The sequence below is a fragment of the Chiloscyllium punctatum genome, chromosome 27 (assembly GCF_047496795.1).
Source record: "Chiloscyllium punctatum isolate Juve2018m chromosome 27, sChiPun1.3, whole genome shotgun sequence".
Taxonomy (NCBI): Eukaryota; Metazoa; Chordata; class Chondrichthyes; order Orectolobiformes; family Hemiscylliidae; genus Chiloscyllium; species Chiloscyllium punctatum.
In genome coordinates this window covers 24,248,925-24,273,162 of record NC_092765.1, presented here as the reverse complement: position 1 = coordinate 24,273,162, position 24,238 = coordinate 24,248,925, and the positions used below count along the sequence as shown (strand labels likewise).

The 24,238-nt window shown below is 39.6% G+C and overlaps 1 protein-coding gene across 1 annotated transcript in view; it reads right to left on the bottom strand.

Moving 5' to 3' along the window:
• fndc5a (fibronectin type III domain containing 5a) overlaps positions 1-18,595 on the bottom strand; it is a 101,596-nt gene extending 83,001 nt beyond the window's left edge. Inside the window, exons 1-2 of the mRNA XM_072548339.1 lie at positions 18,324-18,595; positions 17,379-18,153 (exon numbers count right to left, since the gene is read on the bottom strand). Coding sequence (XP_072404440.1) covers positions 17,379-17,457 — 79 coding nt within the window. The 5' untranslated portion in view covers positions 17,458-18,153; positions 18,324-18,595. The remainder of the gene's footprint in view (positions 1-17,378; positions 18,154-18,323) is intronic.
• Between the last annotated feature and the right edge of the window lie 5,643 nt (positions 18,596-24,238).

Sequence of the window (24,238 nt, the reverse complement as noted above, 5' to 3'; positions counted from 1 at the left end):
TCAATTAATTACAATAGATTTGTCAGGAAGTTTTATAAATCATCTATTATTTTATCCTTTATACTATATTCAAACATTTTCTCAAAGACGTTGGTTAATCTTTAGTTACCCATCTTATTTTCCTCTCTCTCTTTTTGAATAAGGGTGCCACAGTGGCAGTTTTCCAATCTTCTGGGATTTTACCAGAATCTAAGGATTCATGGAAAATGACTATCAGAGCAGCCACTATCTCTGCAGTACTTCCTTGAAAATCCGAGGACAAAACCCATCAGGTCCAGGGGACTAATAATGCTTACACCCCATTTATTTCCCTAGTACGTTTTCTCTAGTGATAACTATTTTGTGTATTTTATATTACTTCCTTGCTAGCTTGTCCTCATGGTTATTTACTCCTATTATTTTATTGGTCACATCATGTGAGCTTTTACAACTTTCCCAGTTTTCTGATTGCCACCAATCTTTACCACATATGGTTTATTGCTTTCAAGTTGTTACTATCCTTAACTTCCTTGGTTGACTATGGTTGGCATTCCTGAAGAAGGGCTTATGCCCGAAATGTCGATTCTCCTGTTACTTTGATGCTGCCTGACCTGCTGCGCTTTTCCAGCAACACATTTTTAAGCTCTGATCTCCAGCATCTGCAGTCCTCACTTTTTCCCTATGGTTGGTGTAGTCCTATGCTAAAGTCCTTCTTCCTCATTAGGATGTATCTTTGTTCTGAGTCATAAACTAATTTCCTAAATGTCTATGATTGTTCCTCAAACTCCTTTCTGTTAAATAACTTTTCCAGTCCACTCCAGCCCTCTTCCCTTTGTAGTTACCCTTCCTTCAGTTTAGCACAGTTGTTTGTAACCATGTTTCTCACTCATAAACTGAACGCTAAATTCTACAAGTTTATAGTCACCCTGTTCCTAGAGATCTTTTACCTCAAGATCAATTATTAAACCTGTCTCACTACACATTACCAGGTCCAGATTAGTATGATCCAGGAAACTGCCCCAAATGCATTGTATGAAGGCTCCCTAATGGCTACCTTTGCCAGGTTAATTTTCCCAATCTACATAAAGATTAAAGTCCCTCATGATTAATCTACTGCCTTTTTAATATAACCTCATAATCTCTTGATTTATTGTCTGTCTTACAGAGCAGCTCCTGTTAGGGAGATGTTAATTTACACCCACCAGTGCATTCTTCCCCTTGTTATATCCACCAGTATGAATTGTACATAAGCAGATCCCAGATAATTTCTTACTATCTTAGTCCAACTCATAGTAACAAAGTTTCTTCACCACATTCCATTTCCTCACCACAATGCAAAAAAAAGTCACAAACATCTGAATGTATAGTTGCCAGCTTTGATCTCCTTGTAACTCTGTCTTTGTAATGACTATAATATCATGTCCATTAATCCCTTTGGGCCACAAATTTAATTTAATTTTGTTCTGAATACAAAATAATGCATTTAATTAACGAGCATTATGTTGCCTTTTTACCATGTTATCCCTCTTTGACCCTGTCTGCTGATTTTTAAAAAATGCTGGTCCACTATCCCTTCTAATTCCACTCTCGATAACAATATCAAAACATTGTTTGTAGGTCACCTGCTGTCAAGGCCAATGTCTCTTTGATTTGTAAACCTACATATCCGCCATCCTGAACCCTTACCTCTCCAAATAGTTTAATGCCCTCTCTAGATCTGATTAATTTGATTTGCCAGGTCACTGGTCCCAGTATGTTTCAAAGTGAAGCCCACCCAGTGGAACAGCTCCCTACTACCCCTTTGCTCATGCCTGTGGCCCATGAATTGAATCCGTTTTTTTCCACACCAATCTTTAAACTATGCATTTCATGACTTGATTTACCCTATAAGTGTTTGCACATGGCTCCAGGAGTAATCCTGATATTACTACCTTGGATGTTCTCACTTTCAATGTAGTTCCAAACTGTTAAAATCTTCTAGCAGAACCTGCTTTCCAGTTCGATTAATTTTATTAGTACCAATATGGATGATGACAAGTGGATCCCTCTCCTCCCATTCCAAATTCCTCTCCAATCCTGAGGAGATATCCTTAATCCTAGCATCAGGCAAGCAACACAGTCTTTGGGCCATGGGCTCATGGTTGCAGGAAATGGTATCTATTCCCTAATTATACTGTTCATGCCACTATTATTTTCCTATTTCCTCCCATTACTTGAATGGTTCCCCATACCTACTTAACATTCATTCACATTAGCAGTGTTAAAATCATGCCTTTTGTAAGAAAGTCTACGAAATTTGCTTTTCTAATTGCTTGCTGTACCTGCACGTCAACTTTGTATGATTTACATTTAAGGAGACCTGAATCCCCATGAACACCAAAATTTTCCAATATCACTAATTAAAAATATTCTGAGAGAGAAATAGAAAAGCAAATTTTAAAAGCCTCATATTTTATATTCCATCTGTCCTACTGTCCTCTCTTTGTAACCTGTTTATACCCTTATGCAGTGTCTTTGTATTCTCTTTACACATTACTTTCACTCCAACTATGTATTATCAATAAGCTTGAATATTTTGCACTCAAACTCATTAATACAGTTTATAAATGAAGCTCAAACACTGATCCTAGCAGTAACCTGAGATTTACAGCAAGCCAACCTGAAAATAACCTGTTTATTGTTTATTAAGCAATCAGTCAAAACTCTAAAATGTCTGCCTTAAATCCATGTTGACTCTGCCCAATAATATTATGATTTTCCAAGTGCTCTGTTATTTGACCTTAATAATAACTGAGCTATAGATTTGTGATTTTCTATTTTTTCTCTCTTTTCTTGAACTGTGGAGTGATTTTGTTAATTGCAAAAATATACTTTATTTATAAATTATCTGTGCACGTACACAGGTATTAAAGGGTTCTGTGCAATAGAGTCATAGAGATACACAGCATGGAAACAGACCCTTTGGTCTAACCTGTCCATGCCGACCAGATATCCCAACCTAATCTAGTCCCAGCTGCCAGCACCCGTCCCATATCCCTCCAAACCCTTCCTATTCATATATCCATCCAAATGCCTCTTAAATGCTGCAATTGTACCAGCCTCCAACACATCGTCTGGCAGCTCATTCCATACGCGTACCACCCTCTGCATGAAAAAGTTGCCCCTTAGATCTCTTTTATATCTTTCCCCTCTCACCCTAAACCTATGCCCTCTGGTTCTGGATTCCCTGACCCCAGGGAAAAGACATTGCCTATTTATCCTATCCATGCCTCTCATGATTTTGTAAACCTCTATAAGGTCACCCCTCAGCCTCCGACGCTCCAGGGAAAACAGCCCCAGCCTGTTCAGCCTCTCCCTATAGCTCAAATCCTCCAACCCTGGCAACATCCTTGTAAATCTTTTCTGAACCCTTTCAAGTTTCACAACATCTTTCCGACAGGAAGGAGAACAGAATTGCATGTAATATTCCAACAGTGGCCTAACCAATACAGCCGCAACATGACCTCCCAACTCCTGTACTCAATAGTCTGACCAATAAAGGAAAGCATACCAAACGCCTTCTTCACTATCCTATCCACCTGCGACTCCACTTTCAAGGAGCTATGAACCTGCACTCCAAGGTCTCTCTGTTCAGCAACACTCCCTAGGGCCTTACCATTAAGTGTATAAGTCCTGCTAAGATTTGCTTTCCCAAAATGCAGCATCTCGCATTTATTTGAATTAAACTCCATCTGGCACTTCTCAGCCCATTGGCCCATCTGGTCCAGATCCTGTTGTAACCCTCTTCGCTGTCCACTACTCCTCCAATTTTGGTGTCATCTGCAAACTTACTAACTGTACCTCTTATGCTCGCATCCAAATCATTTATGTAAATGACAAAAAGTAGAGGACCCAGCACCGATCCTTGTGGCACTCCACTGGTCACAGGCCTCCAGTCTGAAAAAACAACCCTCCACCACCACCCTCTGTCTTCTACCTTTGAGCCAGTTCTGTATCCAAATGTCTAGTTCTCCCTGTATTCCATGAGATCTAACCTTGCTAATCAGTCTCCCATGGGGAACCTTGTCGAACACCTTACCGAAGTCCACATAGATCACATCTACTGCTCTGCCCTCGTGAATCTTTTTTGTTACTTCTTCAAAAAACTCAATCAAATTTGTGAGACATGATTTCCCACACACAAAGCCATGTCTTTGCATATAAAGAAAAACAAACATTAGAATTTGATATTCCTGCAGTTACAAAAACTTTAGGTTTTTCCTATCCACGCAGGACACTATTTACATACAGTTTGAGGCAAAGAGAAGGACTGATAGCTGAACATACCCTTGTTGTACTCTGGAAGAAAGACCATTGTCTTCCCTCATTGCACTTTGGCACAGCTGATCCACACTTTAGTGTGCTCCTCAGCACATAGCCTTGGACATGTAATGCACCATTCTGCAATATTTGCTTAAGATCAACTCTTTGCATTGGAAGACCAACAAATTCGGAGACCAAAGGGCATTGTTCACTGAGTTGATGGTCTTCCAAGTGCAATAAATGTTTGTTTTGGTGTGCGTCCTGGGTAATAGACCATAAAACACAGTCTTGTGTCATGGAGCTGATTGGGACAAACCTCGACAAAAATCATTGCATCTCTTCGCAGACCTTCTTTGCAAGGGCATATTCTAGAATGAGATGTGTAACAGTCTCATCTTCCCAAAAGCTGCTTCGAGAGCAGTGTGAAGTTTTGCAGAGAATCCAGGCATATATGAAGAATCTTCTCACCTCCAGCCAAGCTAGGTTTTGGTGCTTGTTAGAGTTATATTTGTCACTTTCCAATCCAAGGGGACAGTCCCAGGATCTATAGGATTCTGGAAAATCAAAATCAATGCCTAGCTGGTCAACTCAAAGAGATCACATTGCTGTGGCAACATACACATAGTTATTGTAATTCAGAGATATTGTAGTGTCATGCACATGGCACTACTGTGAACATTTTTAATGTAATTTCAAAGTGTATGTGTTTAAAGGATGACTCATATGGCCAAAATTAGCAATGAATGCAAATTAGCTGGCTGACTAGAGAGAGAGAGAGAGAGAGAGAGAAACCTGCGTAATATCACATCGACTGATGCAAAGGTAACTTCAAACAACATACTCTTCAAATGTGGGAAACAAGCAAGTCAAACAGGCTCAACAGTGATTTCACCTGATCGACTAGGAATCCCTCCTGGTTTTAGTGGATAGATTTCAGGTTGCTACTCTGTCTGATTCATTGCATTGTGAATGCACCTTCCATGTTCATCAGTTTTGTGGAAGGACTCAAACTCTGTTGCTAACTCTTTTATAACCCTAGGATATGGGCCATCAGGTCTAAGGGATTAGTCAGCTTTTAGTTCTATTAATATCTCTTTTTTTTTGATAATACTAATTTATTTAAATTTGTCAATCTAACAAGACTCTTGTTTCCTCACTTCACCTGGCTTTTCTTTGTTTTTTTCCTCCCCCTCCTCCCCCAACATGAAATCAGTAACAAAGCATTCATTTAATGATGCTGCCATATACTTATTCTCCATTATATTTTTGGTCATCTTTGCCTTCTTCACTAATCTCTTCCTTTCTCTTACAATCAGTGTTGAAGTAATTTGTTAGTTTGCTCTTATTTCATGTTCTCTTTCTTTACCAATTTATTGCTTGTCATTTTCTGAATTTCTATAATTCTCTCAGTCCTTTAGCTTACTAAATATTTTGGGCAATATTGTAATCTCTTCTTTTAATGTAATATTTATTTAAACAATACGTTCACTGTGCAATGAATAATCATTGTGAATTATTAATTGAATGATCAACTTTTATTCATTTCTTAATTAACCATATGCCTTTCTCGACTATTTAGTTGCTCTCATTTTAATCTCAACTAAGTCGATCTTAAATTCAATGAAAAATTCAATCATTTAACCAACGCACATAAACAATTGTTCCTTCACTAAGAAGTTATTAATTCATTATTTTTCATTGTACAATAAGTTAGCTAGTCTTTAACTGGTTCCAAACATATCTGATCTAAATAATTATGCAGAATGCACTTCCTAAGCTAATTCTCCATTTTCTTCCTGCATGCTTAGTTTGTCAAGTCCATATGAAGATTAAATTTCCCATGATCCCTGTAGAAACCTTGTTGCATTTACCTTTTAATTTCCTGAGTTAGACAATGTCCATGGCGGGGCACTTAGGTCTGTTGGCTAGACTTCTAATGTATAGTACAAAATGATATTAATATTGTGGGTTTAATTCCTTCTCTGGTGGAGGTAAACTTGAGACCTATGTCCTCACTTTCCCTCTGAAAGTTGAAGGCAATAGAAAGTCTTCAGTGACAAAAACCACCAAAGAAAATGGTTCAGGATGAAACATCAGCTGACAATGAGCTGAGGTGTATTCCCCGGAGTGGAAGCATCCATAACTAGAGAGCATATGGTTAAGGTGAGAGGGGAAAGGTTTAAAAAGGGACCTAAGGGACGACCTTTTCACACAGATGGTGGTGTACGCATGGAATGAGCTGCCAGAGGAAGTGGTAGAGGATAGTACAATTACCTATTTAAAAGGTGTCTGGATGGGTATATGAATAGGAAGGGTTGACAGGGATATGGGCAAAATGCTGGCATATGGGATTAGATTAATTCAGGATAGCTGGTCCACATGGACGAATTGGACTAAAGAGCCTGTTTACCGCTGTATGACTGCATGGGGCACAGCAGTCACAGACTCTGTCCAATACTACAACTTTCATTAATGGCCTTATAAATTACTCCCATTAGTATTTGGCAGCATTGTTGACTATTTGTTTCACCCAAACTGCCTTGGTATTCTAAGCCAAGAACTTTGCTGTCATCACCCCATCCTTTATTATCAGGGTACCCACTCCTCCTTTTAAATTTCACTTTTCTCTTCCAAAAGGGAAGTGCAGGAGTACTAGTTCCCAGTCTTGGTCATTCTGCAAACCTGTCTCCATTTGGATGTAGGTTTGCTCGCTGACCTGGGAGGTTCATTTTCAGACATTTCATCACCATTCTAGGTAACATCTTCAGTGAGCCTCTGGACAAAGCACTGCTGATGTTTCCTGCTTTCTATTTATATGTTTGGTTTATTTATGTTGGTGATGTCATTTCCTGTGGCGATGTAACTTCCTATGGTGATGTTATGTCCTGTTCTTTTTCTCAGGGGTGGTAAATCGGGTCCAAGTCCATGTGTTTGTTGATAGAGTTCTGGTTGGAATGCCATGCTTCTTGGAATTTCCGTGCGTGTCTCTGTTTGGCTTATCCTAGGATGGATGTGTTGTCCCAGTTGAAATGGTGCCATTCATCATCTGTATTTAAGGATACTAGTGAGAGTGGGTCATATTTTTTTGTGGCTAGTTGATGTTCATGTATCCTGGTGGCCAGTTTTCTGCCTGTTTGTCCAATGTAGTTTTTGTTACAGTCCTTGCATGGTACTTTGTAAATGGCATTAACTTTGATGTCAGGAATCTCCGATATCAGGGTTCTTAGCAGAAACAGTAATGCAGAAACTCAAACAAATACCTCTTCCAACCATCCAACCAAAACTTTGGGTCCGCTACGTGGATGACACCTTTGTCATCACTAAATGAAACAAATTAGAGGAAACCTTCAAGACCATCAATAATACCCTTACTGGCATAAAACTCACTAAAGAGGAGGAAAACAACAACAAACTACCATTCCTAGATGTTCACAGTCGAGCGAACAGCCAATGGGCAACTTCAAATCAGTGTCTACGGGAAAACAACACAGACGGACCAAATATTGAACTACAGAAGCAATCATTCCAACATCCACAAATGAAGCTGCTTTAGAACATTATTCCAATGAGACACTACACACTGCTACACAGAGGAACTATGCAGAGCAGAGGAAAATCACCTATACAGTGTATTCAAAAAGAATGGGTACCCAATGAACACAGTCCGCAGATTTCTCAGCAACAATCCCAAACAAGCAGACAAAATGTCCAGAAACCCCAGACACTCTCCCCTATATCAAGGTCATCTCGGAAATGATTGCCAGACTACTCAGACCCCTTGGCATCATGGTAGCTTTCAAACCCACCAACACACTAAAACAGCAGCTGATGAACTTGAAAGGCCCTATACAAACAACAAGCAAAACTAATGTCATTTACAAAATACCATACACGGACTGTAACAAACACTACATTGGACAAAAAGGCAGAAAACTAGCCACCAGGATACATGAACATCAACTAGCCACAAAACGACATGACTCTCTCTCACTAGTATTCTTAAATACAGATGAGGAAGGACACCACTTCTACTGGGACAACACATCCATCCTAGGACAAGCCAAACAGAGACATGCACAAGAATTCCTCAAAGCATGGCAATTCCAACAAACACAAGGACTTGGACCCGATTTACCACCCCTGAGAGAAATAACAGGAAATGACATCACCATAGGAAATGACTTCCCATAGGAAATGACATCACCAACCCAAAGAAACCCAGACTAAGAAATAGAAAGCAGGAGTCATTAGCAGTACTTCATCCAGAGGCTCACTGAAGATATTACCTAGTAAGGTGACGAAACGTCTGAAAATGAACCTTCCAGCTGAGTGAGCAAACCTACATCCAGAACCTCAATCTGAGTTACAAATCTTCTCAAAACTCGCTAATGTCTTCATTTGTCTCACGCATTCACATATAGCCCTTAACTTTTTTTTCTATTTTCCTAATGTCATTTTAGTCCTAATGCTGTATTATTTTTGTTAAGCTGTCTATCTGTTCTTAACCCATTCTGCTTATTTTTATCAAAATTATTGCACTGTTTAAGCTCTTTGATAGCCCTTGAATGTACAGTGACCTGGACTCACCCAGGCTTACTTCATTTATCTAATTTAATTTGGGGGCCATGATGTGGAGGTGTTGGTGTTGGACTGGGGTAGACAAAATTAAGAATCATACAACACCGGGTTAGAGTTCAATAGGTTTATTTGGAAGAACAAGCTACCTGATGAAATAAACCTGTTGTACTATAACCTGGTGATGTGTGATTTTTAACTTCAGTTGGGAGGGTAGCTATGTGCAGTTTGATCGCACACCAGTTCAAAAATGTGAACCCAATAAACACTGAGTGACTTTATTTCAGTTATAATTTGTCATCTATAATTTCTGTGGACTATGAAGTAAAATAGAGGTCATCTTAATGCCTATTATAGCTAATCTAACCTTTGTGCGCTAATGCTGTCAAGGCTGTACATGCTGATATACCTGATTTACACACCTGGAGTTAATGAGCCTGCGAGAGTTCTCACCCACTGTGGGCAACTTCTGACAGTTCTATTTGGGGAGTGGGGGTGGGGAACAAGCTTGATGGAATTAAGTACCAATCGGGCACTTTTACAGTCACTGTTGGACTTTCTTCTGAATTAAAGACCGCAGAGATGGAAATCCAGTCAATTAGAAACAGCATCTCCTCATCAATGTCAGCACCACTGGGATTTAGCTTTACATGGTGTCCACCATCCACTTTGGGCTGCATTCACAAGCAACCCGATTGTGAGATGACACTAAGCTGATGAGCTGTGGGCTGCCACCGGCCTCACACCATCCCCGGGCTAAGCCTTGATCAGGAGGACTTGGGAGCTGTGGCACTGGTTGGATACACAATAGCTGGAGGCTTGAGATCAATGAGGGACTCCATGACCAAGATGAGTGAGGCAGGATGGAAGTCATGGGAGAGGGCCAGGTGGTTTAGAGGTAAAGGCAGGGATTGGCTTTCAGTGAATGCCATTTCTCTGATGCCAAGTGCTTGACAACAAGGGACTGCACCACCAGAAGGCCAGTAAGACTTTTACAAGAGTTTACGAGACTGCTTTTAGACATGAGGGAAGGCAGTGCAACTGTCATTTAACCCTAAACCACGACTAATCACCATGATTCCACTGCCATTTAATGTCAATTGGCTGTTAATGGCTGTATTTCATTTAATCATAGAGTCACTACAGTGTGGAAGCAGGCTATTCTGTCCAATGCGTCCACAGCCTCCGAAGGTAATCCCACACAGAACCTCTCCCCTACCCCATCCCTGAACCCTGCATTTCCCATGGTTAATCCACCTAGCCTGCACATCTCTGCATACTATAGACAATTTAGCATGGCCAACCCACCCTAAACTGCACATCTTTGGACTGTGGGAGGAAACCAGAGCACCTGGAGGAAATCCACACGGACATGGGGAGAATGTGCAAACTCCACACAATTACCGGAAGGTGGAATTGAACCTGGGTACCTGGCGCTGTGAGGCAGCAGTGTTAACATGCCACCATGTACCCCTACCAGCAGTTGGGATTTCCAGGTCAGGTTATTCCTTCCCTCAAATTAATTTGGGATAATTCCTTAGTGCTGGGAATGCAGCGGAGGTAGTCATGTCCAACTCTCCCATCAATCAGTCCCCAACCCCATCTCCCCCATCGTCATGCCCACTCTGGTTCAATTAATTTCACCCAATGGTTTTGAGAGAAACAAAATCATAGTTGCCAGATTCTCTGTGACATCTCATGTTATAGTTAATTAGAGAGGTTAAATAGATATTCAGTAACTGAACTTTGTCTGTGCTTCGGTAACCTATAAAAAGACTGGATAGATAATATCACTAACTGTCATCATAGAGATGGGCTCTTCAACTCATCTATATCAGATGATCTGTATCCGGATTTGAATGTTCACTGAAAAGGAACAGCTATGTTTCACATCACTAACCAACTCAGCACATTACAGAGAGAATAAATACTTGCAACATGCAAATGCTTCATCAAAACATCACAGTAAAGATGAATAAACAATTAATATATTACAAATATTTCCCATTATTACTTTTATGATCAATTTCCATGAATTGAAACAATTTTAATGTATTTTGAAAATAAGCTGCTAATTTTATTCACATCTATCTAAACTGAACAGAGTGTTGCCAAATTTGGCGTTTTACATTAAGCACCCAATTAAATTAATGAGATCCATCATTACGCGTTTCATGAAGGAATTAGTTGTAAATTTAGTTCATAAAAATCCACTCATAAATGCTCACAAAGCAAATCTGTCGTGCACCCTTTCAGCACTGATGTAATTCGGAGTCTATTTACAAAACCATGTGACTTTCCGGACCTTACGCACAATCTCTCAAAGAAAATAAATGCTATATTATTGTTGTTTAATTTCACTGTCTAATTAATTTGTTGATAGATCATACTTCAAAATAAGCTTGAAACACTAATTTACTTAATGCTTTAAACTCTACTCCCATGGCCTTATCAATAAAATTAATTTAGACAGAAGTATAACGTTGATAGATCTCTTGTTTACTCTTTTGGAAAATGATTAACACACTAGTTACAGTATTCTAAGTTTTCATTTACTCAACACTGTGATTGAAGTGCCAATCACATCATTTGTCGTACCACTTCTTTTTTATTTTGGAGAATCAGAATTAAATTCTTATTTCAGAATTACTGGATGAATGTAAACTGTTTGGAATAAATATTCTGAAGATTTCAGAGGTAATTCAAGAAGTTCTGCACTGCTTATTATTTCTTTGAAGATTAAATTATTGCATCTGCCAATCAAGTGCGCTTATGCTTTTCTTAACATGGTGAATTGAATTTAACATTAAATGAGCAATGTCAAGAAACGCTTATGAACAATACAATATCCAACAACTGCAAATCAGAGATAAAGTATACTCAAATGAGCTTTAACAAATTCCTTGGTGAAATAGTCCTCTTTCAATTTAAAAGTTCCTAGCTGTTATTATAATCACGTTGTCTAAATACGGAGAGTACCACAAACTATCAAAACAATAGATTGTGAACGTTTCAGCCAGTTTCAGTTAAAAACAGTAAAACTAGATGCATGCAATGCTGTTTGAATGGTATAATACTGTACAGTAAAGATCATTGTATTGACAGAACCCCTTCAACTGATATTCCACTGTTAATTCATAGAGATTTCCTCTATGATAAAAGCATGTTAGATTCAAGAAATGAACAACGGCACTTTTGTATATCATGCGATCTCAAACTGGTGGTAAAGCACACTACTGCCATGGTAAATTAGTATAATGTATTAACCATATGAAAATGCATGCAGAATATAACTACGAAGTACAAAATGAGATAAAGCTGAGCTATATCACCTCTTTAATTTAATATTTAAATTTCATTAATAACATTGATGCACTTGGGAAATTTTAATAGCTTCTACATCAAAGTTGCATTTTAATTTTCAATTGCACATAAATACAGCTTTCTTGGCCTATAGCATGTTGAGCATCAGAGATATCATCCCAGATTAAAACTAATCACATTAAAAATATTTTATATCAACACTGCTTCACAGAAATGGTGAATACCCAAAATCAATGTCATTAAAATATTATTTCCCTAAAAATAAAAATTAAATTTATGAACAAGTATAGACATTGAACTCTGTGCATATTGTTGGTATTCATGCAATTTGATAATTCATGACATTTATTTTTGAAGTTAAAACATGCCTAGTAATTCATATGTTGCCATACTGTAATCATTATGTTATCACTGGAAATATTTTTACTGTTAAGTTTGTGATGAATTTGAGTACATTATAAGAAAGTTTATATCGTCAATAAATTAGCAAACTCTAGGTATTTTTAAAATCAATCTGTTGAGGTGCATTGGACACATCTTTGGGGCAGGTTGGACTTGAATCCAGGAATTATCAGATTCAATAATAAAATATCACAAATAGGAAGTAAAATTGACTTGCAGATATTTCAGAAGTAAAGTGTGCTTTCTGTAAACTGAATGAGCAATCATGATTCTGTAAATATGCTCGTGGGGCAATGAGGGAGCTTAATAGCAAAAGTCTGAATTTTACAGGTAAATCACTGACACTTTAGCATAGAGTCATAGAGCCATGAAGATGTACAGCATGGAAACAGACCCTTCAGTCCAACCCGTCCATGCCGACCAGATATCCCAACCCAATCTAGTCCCACCTGCCAGCACCCAGCCCATATCCCTCCAAATCCTTCCTATTCATGTACCCATCCAAATGCCTCTTAAATGTTGCAATTGTACCAGCCTCCACCACTTCCTCTGGCAGCTCATTTCATACACGTACCACCCTCTGCGTGAAAAAGTTGCCCCTTAGGTCTCTTTTATATCTTTCCTCTCTCACCCTAAACCTATGCCCTCTAGTTCTGGACTCCCCGACCCCAGGGAAAAGACTTTGTCTATTTATCCTATCCATGCCCCTCATAATTTTGTAAATCTCCATAAGGTCACCTCTCAGCCTCTGACGCTCCAGGGAAAACAGCCCCAGCTTGTTCAGCCTCTCCCTATAGCTCAAATCCTCCAACCCTGGCAACATCCTTGTAAATCTTTTCTGAACCCTTTCAAGTTTCACAACATCTTTCCGATAGGAAGGAGACCAGAATTGAATGCAATATTCCAACAGTGGCCTAACCAATGTCCTGTACAGCTGCAACATGACCTCCCAACTCCTGTACTCAATACTCTGACCAATAAAGCAATGCTCATTGTCTTCATTGTTCCTTTCATATGGGGATATTTTTCAATTGAATGTATATCATCAAGTTATAGAACGGTGTAGCATGGAAATAGACCCTTCAGTCTGACTCATCCATGCCGAGCAGATATCCTAAATTTATATAGTCCCATTTGCCAGCAATTGGTCCATATTCCTCTTAACCCTTTCTATTCATATATCCATTCGGATGCTTTTTAACTGCTGTAATTTTGACAGCCTTCACCATTTCCTCTGATAGCTCATTTCATACATGCGCCACTCTTTGTGTGAAAACATTGCCCCCGGAGACTGATTAGCAAGGTTAGATCTCATGGAATACAGGGAGAACTTGCCATTTGGATACAGAACTGGCTTAAAGGCATAGGGTGGCAGTAGAGGTATGTTTTAGAGACAGGAGGCCTGTGACCAGTGGAGTGCCACTAGGGTCAGAGCTTGTCCATTACTTTTCATCATTTATGTAAATGAGTTGGATGTGAGCATAAGAGGTATAGTTAGTAAGTTTGCAGATGACGCCAACATTGGAGGTGGAGTGGACAGCAAGGAAGGTTACCTCAGATTGCAACAGGATCTTGATCAGATGGGCCAATGGGCTGAGAAGTGGCGGATAGAGTTTAATTCAGATAAATGTGAGGTATTGCATTTTGGGAAAGCAAATCTTAGCAGGACTTATACACTTAATGGTAAGGTCCTAGGGAGCGTTGCTGAACAAAGAGACCTTGCAGTGCAGGTTCATTGCTCCTTGAAAGTGGAGTCGCAGTTATATAGGATAGTGAAGAAGGCATTTGGTATGCTTTCCTTTATTGGTCAGGGGTTGGGAGGTCATGTTGCAGCTGTACAGAATGTTGGTTATGCCACTTTTGAAATATTGCGTGCAATTCTGTTCTCCTTCCTATTGGAAAGATGTTGTGAAACTTGAAAGGGTTAAGAAAAATTTACAAGGATGTTGCTAGGGTTGGAGGATTTGAGCTTTAGGGAGAGATTGAGTAGGCTGGAGCTGTTTTCCCTGGAGTGTCAGAGACTGAGGGGTGACCTTATAGCGGTTTATAAAATCATGAGAGGCATGGATAGGATAAATAGGCAAAGTCTTTTCCCTGGGGTGGGGGAGTCCAGAACTAGAGGGCATAGGTTTAGGGTGAGAGGGGAAAGATATAAAAGAGACCTAAGGGGCAACTTTTTCATGCAAGGGTGGTATGTGTATGGAATGAGCTGCCAGAAGAAATGGAGGAGGCTAGTACAATTGCAACATTTAAAAGGCATCTGGATGGGTATATGAATAGGGATGGCATGGTGGCTCATGCTGCCTCACAGTGCCAGGGACCCAGGTTTGATTCCAGCCTTGGCTGACTGTCTGTGTGGAGTTTGCACAATCTCCCTGTGTCTGTGTGGGTTTCCTCCAGGTGCTCCGGTTTCCTCCCACAGTCCAAAGATGTGCAGGTCAGGTGAATTGGCCATTCTAAATTGCTCATAGTGTTAGGTGCTTTAGTCAGAGGGAAATGGGTCTGGGTGGGTTACTCTTCGGAGGGTCGGTGTGGACTTGTTGGGCCAAAGGGCCTGTTTCTACACTGTAGGGAATCTAATCTAATCTAGGAAGGGTTTGGAGGGATATGGGCTGTGTGCTAGCAGGTGGGACTAGATTGGGTTGGGATATCCAGTCAGAATGGATGGGTTGGACTGAAGGGTCTGTTTCCGTGCTGTATATTTCTAAGACTTGGGTCCATTTTATATCTATCCCCTCTCACCTTAAACCTAGTTTTAGACTCCTCTACTCTAGGAAAAAAAGACATTGTCTATTCAACCTATCCATGTCAATCATGATTTTATAAACTTCTATAAGTTCACCCTTCAGCCTGTGATGCTCCAGGAAAATAACCCTAACCTATTCAGCCTCTCCCTACAGCTCAATCCCTGCAACTTTCGCAACATCCTTCTGTATCTTTTCTGAACCCTTTCAAGTTTCACAACATCTTTCAATAGCAGGGAGACCAGAAATCCTCCAGTAACTACATCAGTATTCAAAGCTAGCCACTATTGATACTGGTCTTAGAAGTATCAGCCTCCCCACCAGCAACATTTATTGATTAAGACTAAGGCCTCTTGATTCTGATGTATAAAACTTGACTATTTAATTATTTTCCAATATGAAGTAAACATGGCAAGCAATAATATTTATTATATATGTGCATGCACATGCAAATAAAACATACTTTGAACCATTATATAGTAAATTTAATAAGCTATGATTCCAAATATTTCCATATTTGATTTATATTAATTTGCATTATAAACAATCCATGTAGCTTCATTTACCATCATACATAATCACACTTTAAAAAATTAATAAAATCCAATGGGTTATAATTCTTGGCTTGCTGTTAAAATGGTGTGATTACTACTTAAACTAAATATTGTTCTTAGAAGTGTGAGCTGACAGACATATGTATATCATGAACCATCAGGGAAAATGTCAGTGCATGTTTGGTAACAAAATACATTTTTCCATAATGACAACATGTTTTGAATATTGAACCTTTATATTTCTTGGTAAGTATTTATAAAGTGAATGATCAGATGTTTGATAAACTAAAGCATTGAGTACCTGATCGTATCACCCCTCTTCCTTTGCGTTTCTTACTTGCATATCCAAACACGTTACTTACGCTAAGTTGATAACCCTGCTCTTTACTATTTAGCGACTAACAATGTATTGGAAATAAGAAGCAGACGTTGCTCCATTGATTTATCCTTCATTATAATGCAACAACCTCCACCACTAGTCATCAACTCGAAGCTGCATTTTAGGTTGGCTTAAAACTGTGCAACATGCTGCAATTGGCAGTACTGTGGATAATCTTCTTACATTGCTTCCCTTATGTTGTCAGAATGCACCAGTGCTGCATCTCATACTTTAGATGTTAAAATACAGGAAATGCAAATACAATATCATATCCAGACAAGTTATAGAAAATGAATCGATTTTCAGGTACGACTTTAAAAAAAATAACTGATATTTCCTTCTAAAAGCTTCATGATGAATTTTGAGTGCATCTCACTCTAGCGTACATGTGTTTAAGTTACAAGGACCATGTCGCCAAACCCGTTCGGTTCTGGATATTATTTGCAGTTTCCTGGCATTTGAACAAACGATCATGCAGGTGGAAACTACGCTGCGCTATTGCAAGATGAAGCTACACAAGCAAAAGGAAGCGTGGCATTTTTTCTGTGTAAATGCCAGAGAGAAAAAAAAATCCCGCTCCGCGTAAAATCAAGTCAGATATTTTGCCTTGGCGCAACATCCGTAGCTGTGAACCTTGTAGGGTTAAAAGAAAGACAAATCCAGGCCAGTTAGTTTCACAGCTCTGTTTCTCAACAACGGGTATTACACAACCTAGATTTACAACTGACGAAGTGTGGGTGACAGTTTTGTTAAGATTTGATTGTTTTATTCATTTTTAGTCGGTTGGCCAAATGACATACAATATGAAACCGAAAAAAGGCTAATTTGTCGGTGCAACTCCTTTTAAGACGAATTCAACTAACTGGAAAGACTTTGATTAAGGCTAGGTTCAAGAAATAGGATTGATACTAATCTTCATATGACAGGATATCTCGTGGTACATTTTGACTGTTGATCACAGACCTGATCCAAGCTTAATATTCCAACACTGCTATTGCTATTGTATTTCTTGGGAGAATCTCTCAGGGAAGCTAAACCATGGTCGCGAATCGAACAGAAGAATTCTTGACAAACTCACTGCGGGGGCGCAGGAACAGCAGCAGACGCTGTTTGACTTACCCGCTGTGATCAGGCAGATGTTAAAATAGCTGAAAAACAGTAGCACAGTTGATCTCAGGTACACCAGAAAACGGCCCATTCCGTCAAATCCTGCCACGCATACTTGGAGCAAAAGAAAGCCCCTTCGACATCAGGGGTGTAGATCTTCACGTCCCATTGCGCTATAAACTGCAATGTAACTTCTCAGAGGCGAAGCCCATAGTATCCACCTCGGAGGAGCAAGACTACATTTCAGCACCTTGGACAGATCAACACTCGCCCCTCAAATGCTAATTCCAGATGTCGGTTTGGCGGCAAAGTTTTCCCTCAAATGCCCGGATCCTTGACAGGAGTAGGAACAAATGCAGCAATCTATCACCCACAGCCAGTGCAGTCCTATCCCTGGGAGCGATCAGATTCCTGTCCCCAGCGCAGATGCTCCGCCGCCGTGTTGCTGCGTTTGTGTCTTATTCACGGAGAGCGTAGAGTGCCAGCTACCGAGGAATGCAGGAAACAACAGGCTAATAGACTTCCCCAGCGTCCCAGCTGCCTCTCGGATGCAGGGCTGCTTCCAACTTTGCAATGCCGACTGCACGTTTGGCGAGAATTTGCATATTAGGTTCCGCACTTGGCAAAGCAACGATTTATTTGTAAATAAAGATTCAAGAGTGATAAAATGTTTGTTCTCAGCTACATCTCATTGCAACAGTGGCTCTCAGTAATCGCGATTACACGGGGAGTTTGGCAGATTTCTCCAGTTTTAGTATCTTGGTCAGCCTCAATTCCCAGAAATAACCTTGAAAAGAGATTGCAAAAGTCAAGTGCTTGAGTTCGGCGAGTAAAAAAAAAACTCAATTAAAGGCGCCGCCTCAACTTTACTAGGTAGCCGTTCCAGTCAGATTCTGTTTAAACCAGAACAGATTTGATCACGGTAAGGTGAGCTTCGGCCCGCGAGAAGTTTCCTACCTGGTACAAAACCTTCAGGAAATCTATCACGAAACGCTGCTGTCCTTGCAAACCAGCGGAAATCCATAATTCTTTCAGCCCGAGTGCATTGTGAAGGAAGCACCACTGAGCTCTGAAATCCCAGCAACAGCAGGATTGTGAAACTAACCGGCTTAATAAATAAGCTGCGTAGTTCTTCCACGATGTGTTACCTCAACTAAAAACCAACTTCATTTTCACAATATATTACTTGTCCAGAAAGATGTAACATCACTGTCTAACCAGAGCGAAAAACGGAGGTGGAGGGCGCGGTTATGAGTAACACAACGGGTCAGTTGGTGGTAATGATGGCAAAATGGGTTAGTCACCTTATTACCAATTCAAAACATTAATATGGACATTTCCACGTTGAAAGGAACCCGCCAGTGGTTGTCCAAAATGTCCACTTGATTCAAGCGATAGGTTTTTATTAAGATGTAGGATTATCGTCGAACAACATAAATGCCAGGCTTGGTTGTGAATCTAGTAGGGGTTGGCTGGACACCACACATTATTTTTCTGAGCTGCAGCCGTTCGTCCTTGATCATGAACCCAAAGAACTGAGCTATTAATCACTTGCAAGTCAGTTTCCACCTTAAAACTGAAAACATTTGTTTCAAATCCAGAACATTACTACTTTAAAAAAATGGATTTGAGTATGATACAGTGAACGGATTGAACAGATCCATTTCTATCTCATTACTTGCAGAGAGGAAGAAGCTTCCAAGAAATTCAATTCAATAACCAGAGGCTCTAAAGACCAATTGAAGAGGAAAGGGCATGACTAAGAGGCAGAGAGATGAGCAGAGGACCTGTCCTGAGGGGCATCACTATTACAGAGAGAAGCTGGGATGTTATGATGGCGTATGAAAGCCTTGCAGAAAATGAAGATTTTGAAGAGATTTCTCATAAATTGGAGAGGGGCCATTGTCAGCAGCATAATGACCAAAAGGTAGCATCTGATGATGGATTGGAGGAAGCTGAGATGAATGGATGTTGGATGTTGGCCAAAAGGAAGATCACAAAGTAGGCTGTAGAGCAACAAAGCAGCAGCAAAATGCCTAATGACCATGGGAAATGATGCACTGATGATGTATGTATCACATGATTGTGTAGAGTCATCTGGAATACAACAACAGAAGCTGTACCAGATTCCCAGAGGAATGTGTGTGTCTACTAGACTAGGGAGATTTAAGCGCCTGCTGGACATGCACATGCACAGCAGTGAATTGAGGGGTGCGTAGGTAAGGTTATTATACTTTACATTAGGATTAATCCTCTGCACAACATTGTAGGCCGAAGGGCCTGTTCTGTGCTGTATTTTTCTATGTTCTATGTTCTATCTATGTTCTATGTAAATAGACTTTTAAAGAAAGTACCTTGGACTCAAGAAGCATTACTTGGGAGCCTAAAGTCAGTCAGACAATGTGTACTCAATCAAACAGCAGAGAGAGGTAGAGTTATACAACGAAATGAAAACTAGAGTATTCAGGGTATCTGAACACAGCCAGAGAGGCAGCGATAGGGTCAATGGGAAAATGAGATTAGTAATGCAATAATTTGTCACATTTATACATTTTGTGAATAACATCTGAAAAAAAACAATGACACTAATTTGTTCAAAGAAGCTGTCAGTAGATTGATGAGGTCCTGTGATGTGGATGTTGTGAGAGCTGGAATGCTGACACTAGTTATTAGGAATTACTAGAAATCAGATCAGTACAGCAATGAGACAAATAAACAGAAACTGGAAGAAATTGCACTGATAAGGTGGAGCAGTGCAGAGATATAGGAATTTATGATGGCAGATAGTTTGGAGAGGTGGGGTGGGTTTGCCTCCACAGGGCAGAGCAGATGAGAGCCTAGAAAAAGTGAATTGAGCTGGATAGAAATAAAGGGTGCGATTTGTAGACTTGTTTTGCTTCAGTTTGCCATTGTTGCTGTACATTAGTGGTATTGATTTGTTATCTTGTCACTGAAGTGTAGTCATTGGAAACATATCAGTAATTTTTGTGTTGAACATGTAGTACAGAAATTCTTGCACGAAACAATGCTTTCACACTGGGCTTATTGAACTGTGAATGGGGTCCTGATAATGAAAAGCTTTAATTCAGGCAACATGTCAATTGTATGCAGTTGCTCCACACAAAATAAAACTTTATTTACATAGCAAATGATTGATCTTCATGCGTCTCTTCTTTCTGTGTCTCTATATCATAGCTCTACCAACAGTCAAATAGGAATGTTGATACTGACTGTTGACACAAAGTTGAAATAAAAATAAAATCAATCCATATCATGGGGTTTATGGATCCAAGGCTAAAATAGGAGCCAGAATTGTATGTGTACACTGTGGGTTCTGACAGTGATAGGAGGATGTTGGTTTTCTCTCCTGGTGCCTTCTGCCACCATTTTACTCGGCCGCTCGCCTCTTATTCCAGCACTAGAGGGCTGATAAAATGCCAAATAGGGAAACATATAAACTTAAAATGTAAAAGCATAGTGAAACACAACTTCCTTAAGAGGGCTATGGAAAAGATAACTGGGTGCAGTGACACAAGAGATCCAGTAGAGATCCTTTTTGTCTGAACTCAATGTTGCTCCATTCCAGTTTGATGCTGAAACAGGGGTGCCTGTGTTATGTTGTTCAATAAAATAGATCCAAAATGTTTAATATAGCTAATTTGTAACAATGTACAGCTGTTTAATGGTTTCTGTGAGGGTATAGTGAATATTGGAGCATTTTTCAAGGTGCAATAGGAAACAGACCAATGATTATGTCATAAACAATTGAAAAGGTTGCTATGCCATTCTTATTACATTTTACAAAAATATACCAGTGTTTCACAAACAATGGGAATAATCGGCAATGCCTGCACAGATGTATAATTGGTGGTAATGGACCAGTTATATAATGTGTAATGTTCCAGGATATATAGCATGCAGTTGACCTAATACCAGTTTTGCTTCCCTGATTCATTTTTACATTCACCCTCATGCATTCCTTTGTAAGTAGCTATATACTGTAAACAAATGTAGTGATAAATTGTTGACCGAGAAACTTCATATTGTTAGAGAGGTGTCTTCTGGGCTTAAATATTTATGGCCAGATGGAATTTCTGTTCAATATGTTATCCAAAGGAATATGCTTCCAACAGTGCAGCTCTCCCTTGACCTAGATTATGGTATCAGTTCTTGATGTTGAGCTTGAACCCAAGGCCTTTTATTTCAGATGCAAGAATGCTGTCATCAGCTAATTCTGCCAAATGCAGTAACAGTATACAGTATCTTAAATTACTGTGAAGCCTGTTTCCTGATTTCCTGATTTAGCCTAAAGGCTGCACCATTCATGCCATTATCGTATAAAATTCTCTTTCCTATCCTTTCTTTCTGTGTAAGGAATTTTGAACATTTCTTTTGATTGTATTAACCCTGATTCAAGGTGATATGCACAAGGTTTAGGCAGGATGTTAGGAAGTATTTTGTTCACCCAGAGGGTGGCGTGAATCTGGAACTTACTGCCCGTAAGGGTGCTAGAGGCAGAAAACCTCACAGCATTTAAGAAGTAATTAGATGTGCACTTGAAATACCAAAGCATACAAAACCATGGACCGAATGCTGGAATATAAGACTAGAGCAGTGAGGTATTTACGATTGATACAGACTCAATAGGCCAAAGGCCTTTTTCTCTGTGTTGTAGCTCTCTACGCCTCTATGATTGGATGAATTGTGACAACCTATCTCAATAACTGGGACACTAACTATAAATACATCCTACAATAAAATTATTTTGGTCCCAACAACAGTACACTACATTAAAACAAAAACTGGTGTATTCTCAGCTAACAATTAGCAAAGGGCAGGATTGGAGAAATTCCAACATGAACCTATTATAGGTTAATCTCAAAAGGATTCACTTTAAATCTGTATTATTAAATATCTTTGGCACAATCATTTTATCATGACCTTCCCTCCATTGGAGGTGGGGATGTTTGCTAACAGTTGCACATTGTTCAGTATCATTTGCAAATCCTCAGATACTGAAACAATTTGTGGCCACATACAACACAGCATGAACAACAATGAGACTTGGGCTAATATGTGACAAGTAATAATTATCCACATGACTGCCAGGTAAAGACCATTTCCATCCAATCTAAGTATCAGCCCATGATTGTTAATGGTATTATAATTGCTGAACCTCCCACTATTAACATCCTGGGACACCACTGACCAGAACCAGCCATTTAATTATTGTGGTTGCAAAAGAGAGTCAGAGGTTAGGAACTTTGTGGGAAGTAACCCACCACCCGACACCCCACAGTCTTGTCCACCATCCATAAGGCACAAGTCTGGAGTGTGGCATAATATTCTCCACTTGCCTAAAGGCATGTAACTCCACATTCTCGGCATCATCCAAGGCAAAGCTTGCCTTGCACCTTAAACATTCAGTCCTTTCCCCAGCAATTTCCATCGCAACTGTGTGCATCATCTACAAGGTGCACTGCAATAACTCACCAAGTCTCTTTAACAGCTCCTTCCAAACACATTACCTCTTTCAGCTAGAAAGAGAAAGTAGCAGAAGCATTGGAACACCAGCAGTTGCAAGTTCCCCTCCAAGCTACAGACTATCCTGACTTAAACTAATGTCACTGTTAATTCATTGTTTTTGAATCAAAGTCCTGGATGTACCTCCTTTACAGCATCTTGGATATACCTACACCACATGGCTTGCACTTGTTCATAAAAACAGCTAGCCATCACATTCACAAGGGCATTAATGGATGGGCAATAGATGTTGGTTTTGCTGGTGATATTTGCATCCCATTAATGATTTAAAAACTACATGTTGTGAGCAATTCTTGAAGCTGAGTTGGAAAATTGTTGACTGTTACAGAACAGTATGTACATTTGTAAGCATTGTTGTCCACCATTCATGATAAATGTTCTATTGCAATGGATCACCACTTTAATTACTTATTCTGAAGAAGGATCACTTTCTTTCTCTCCACAGATGCTGCCAGGCCTACTGAGTTTCTTCAGCAATTTCTGTTCTGGTTTTCATTCAATGAACTGCATTTGCTGACTAAAGGTTAACCACATAGGTCTGAAGAAAGTCTGTGCTGCAAATAATTTTTTTCACAAATACCTCGAAGCTGATGAGATACCAATGGATATTTAATCATGAATATCACAGTTTAATGGTATTTGCCATCTTGGTGGGTTACTGCAGTATAAATCATGCTGTTCTTTATCCTTAAGCTGTCATTGTATCCAGAAGTAAGAAATAAATTTGAAGAGACTCCAGGCAAATGGTTTCTAAATTTGCTCATCACCGTTATTGTTTATCTATCTTTGTTTACTTGGATATTTTTAATCTTATTGTTGTACTTGCTTGAAATTATCCTTTCTTATTTGTTTCGCCACCTCAGACTTGAGGAGAAAAATGGACAAAGATGAATTCTGACATATTAATGTTTTGTATGGAGAAATCAGTCTTCACAATATGAAGGTGTTCTCATTTATGAATCAGTTCAGGGCTAACATCACAACATTATAATTAATGAATGCTTAGATGTTTGCTTAATGACTGGGTGGGTTCTGCTAATTCAAGCAGTTTTGAGCTCAACCCTCAGCCAGAGATTGATATTTACTGATACGGATTTCAGAGTGGGGTGGGGGATAATCAGGAAATCCAGAAGCACAGTTTTCCCAAAGTGTCACATCTTAAGAAAGAGATACCTCTTCTACCCCTGACAGAAGCCTCCTTGACTGGCAAACTTCAATCCCTGTCAGATAGCAAAATCCAATGGCAAAAGGAAAGTGGACAATGTGGATCATGGTTGGGAAGTTCGAAAGCCTTTGGCAAAGATTGGAAGAGGGTTGGCAATTGGAAG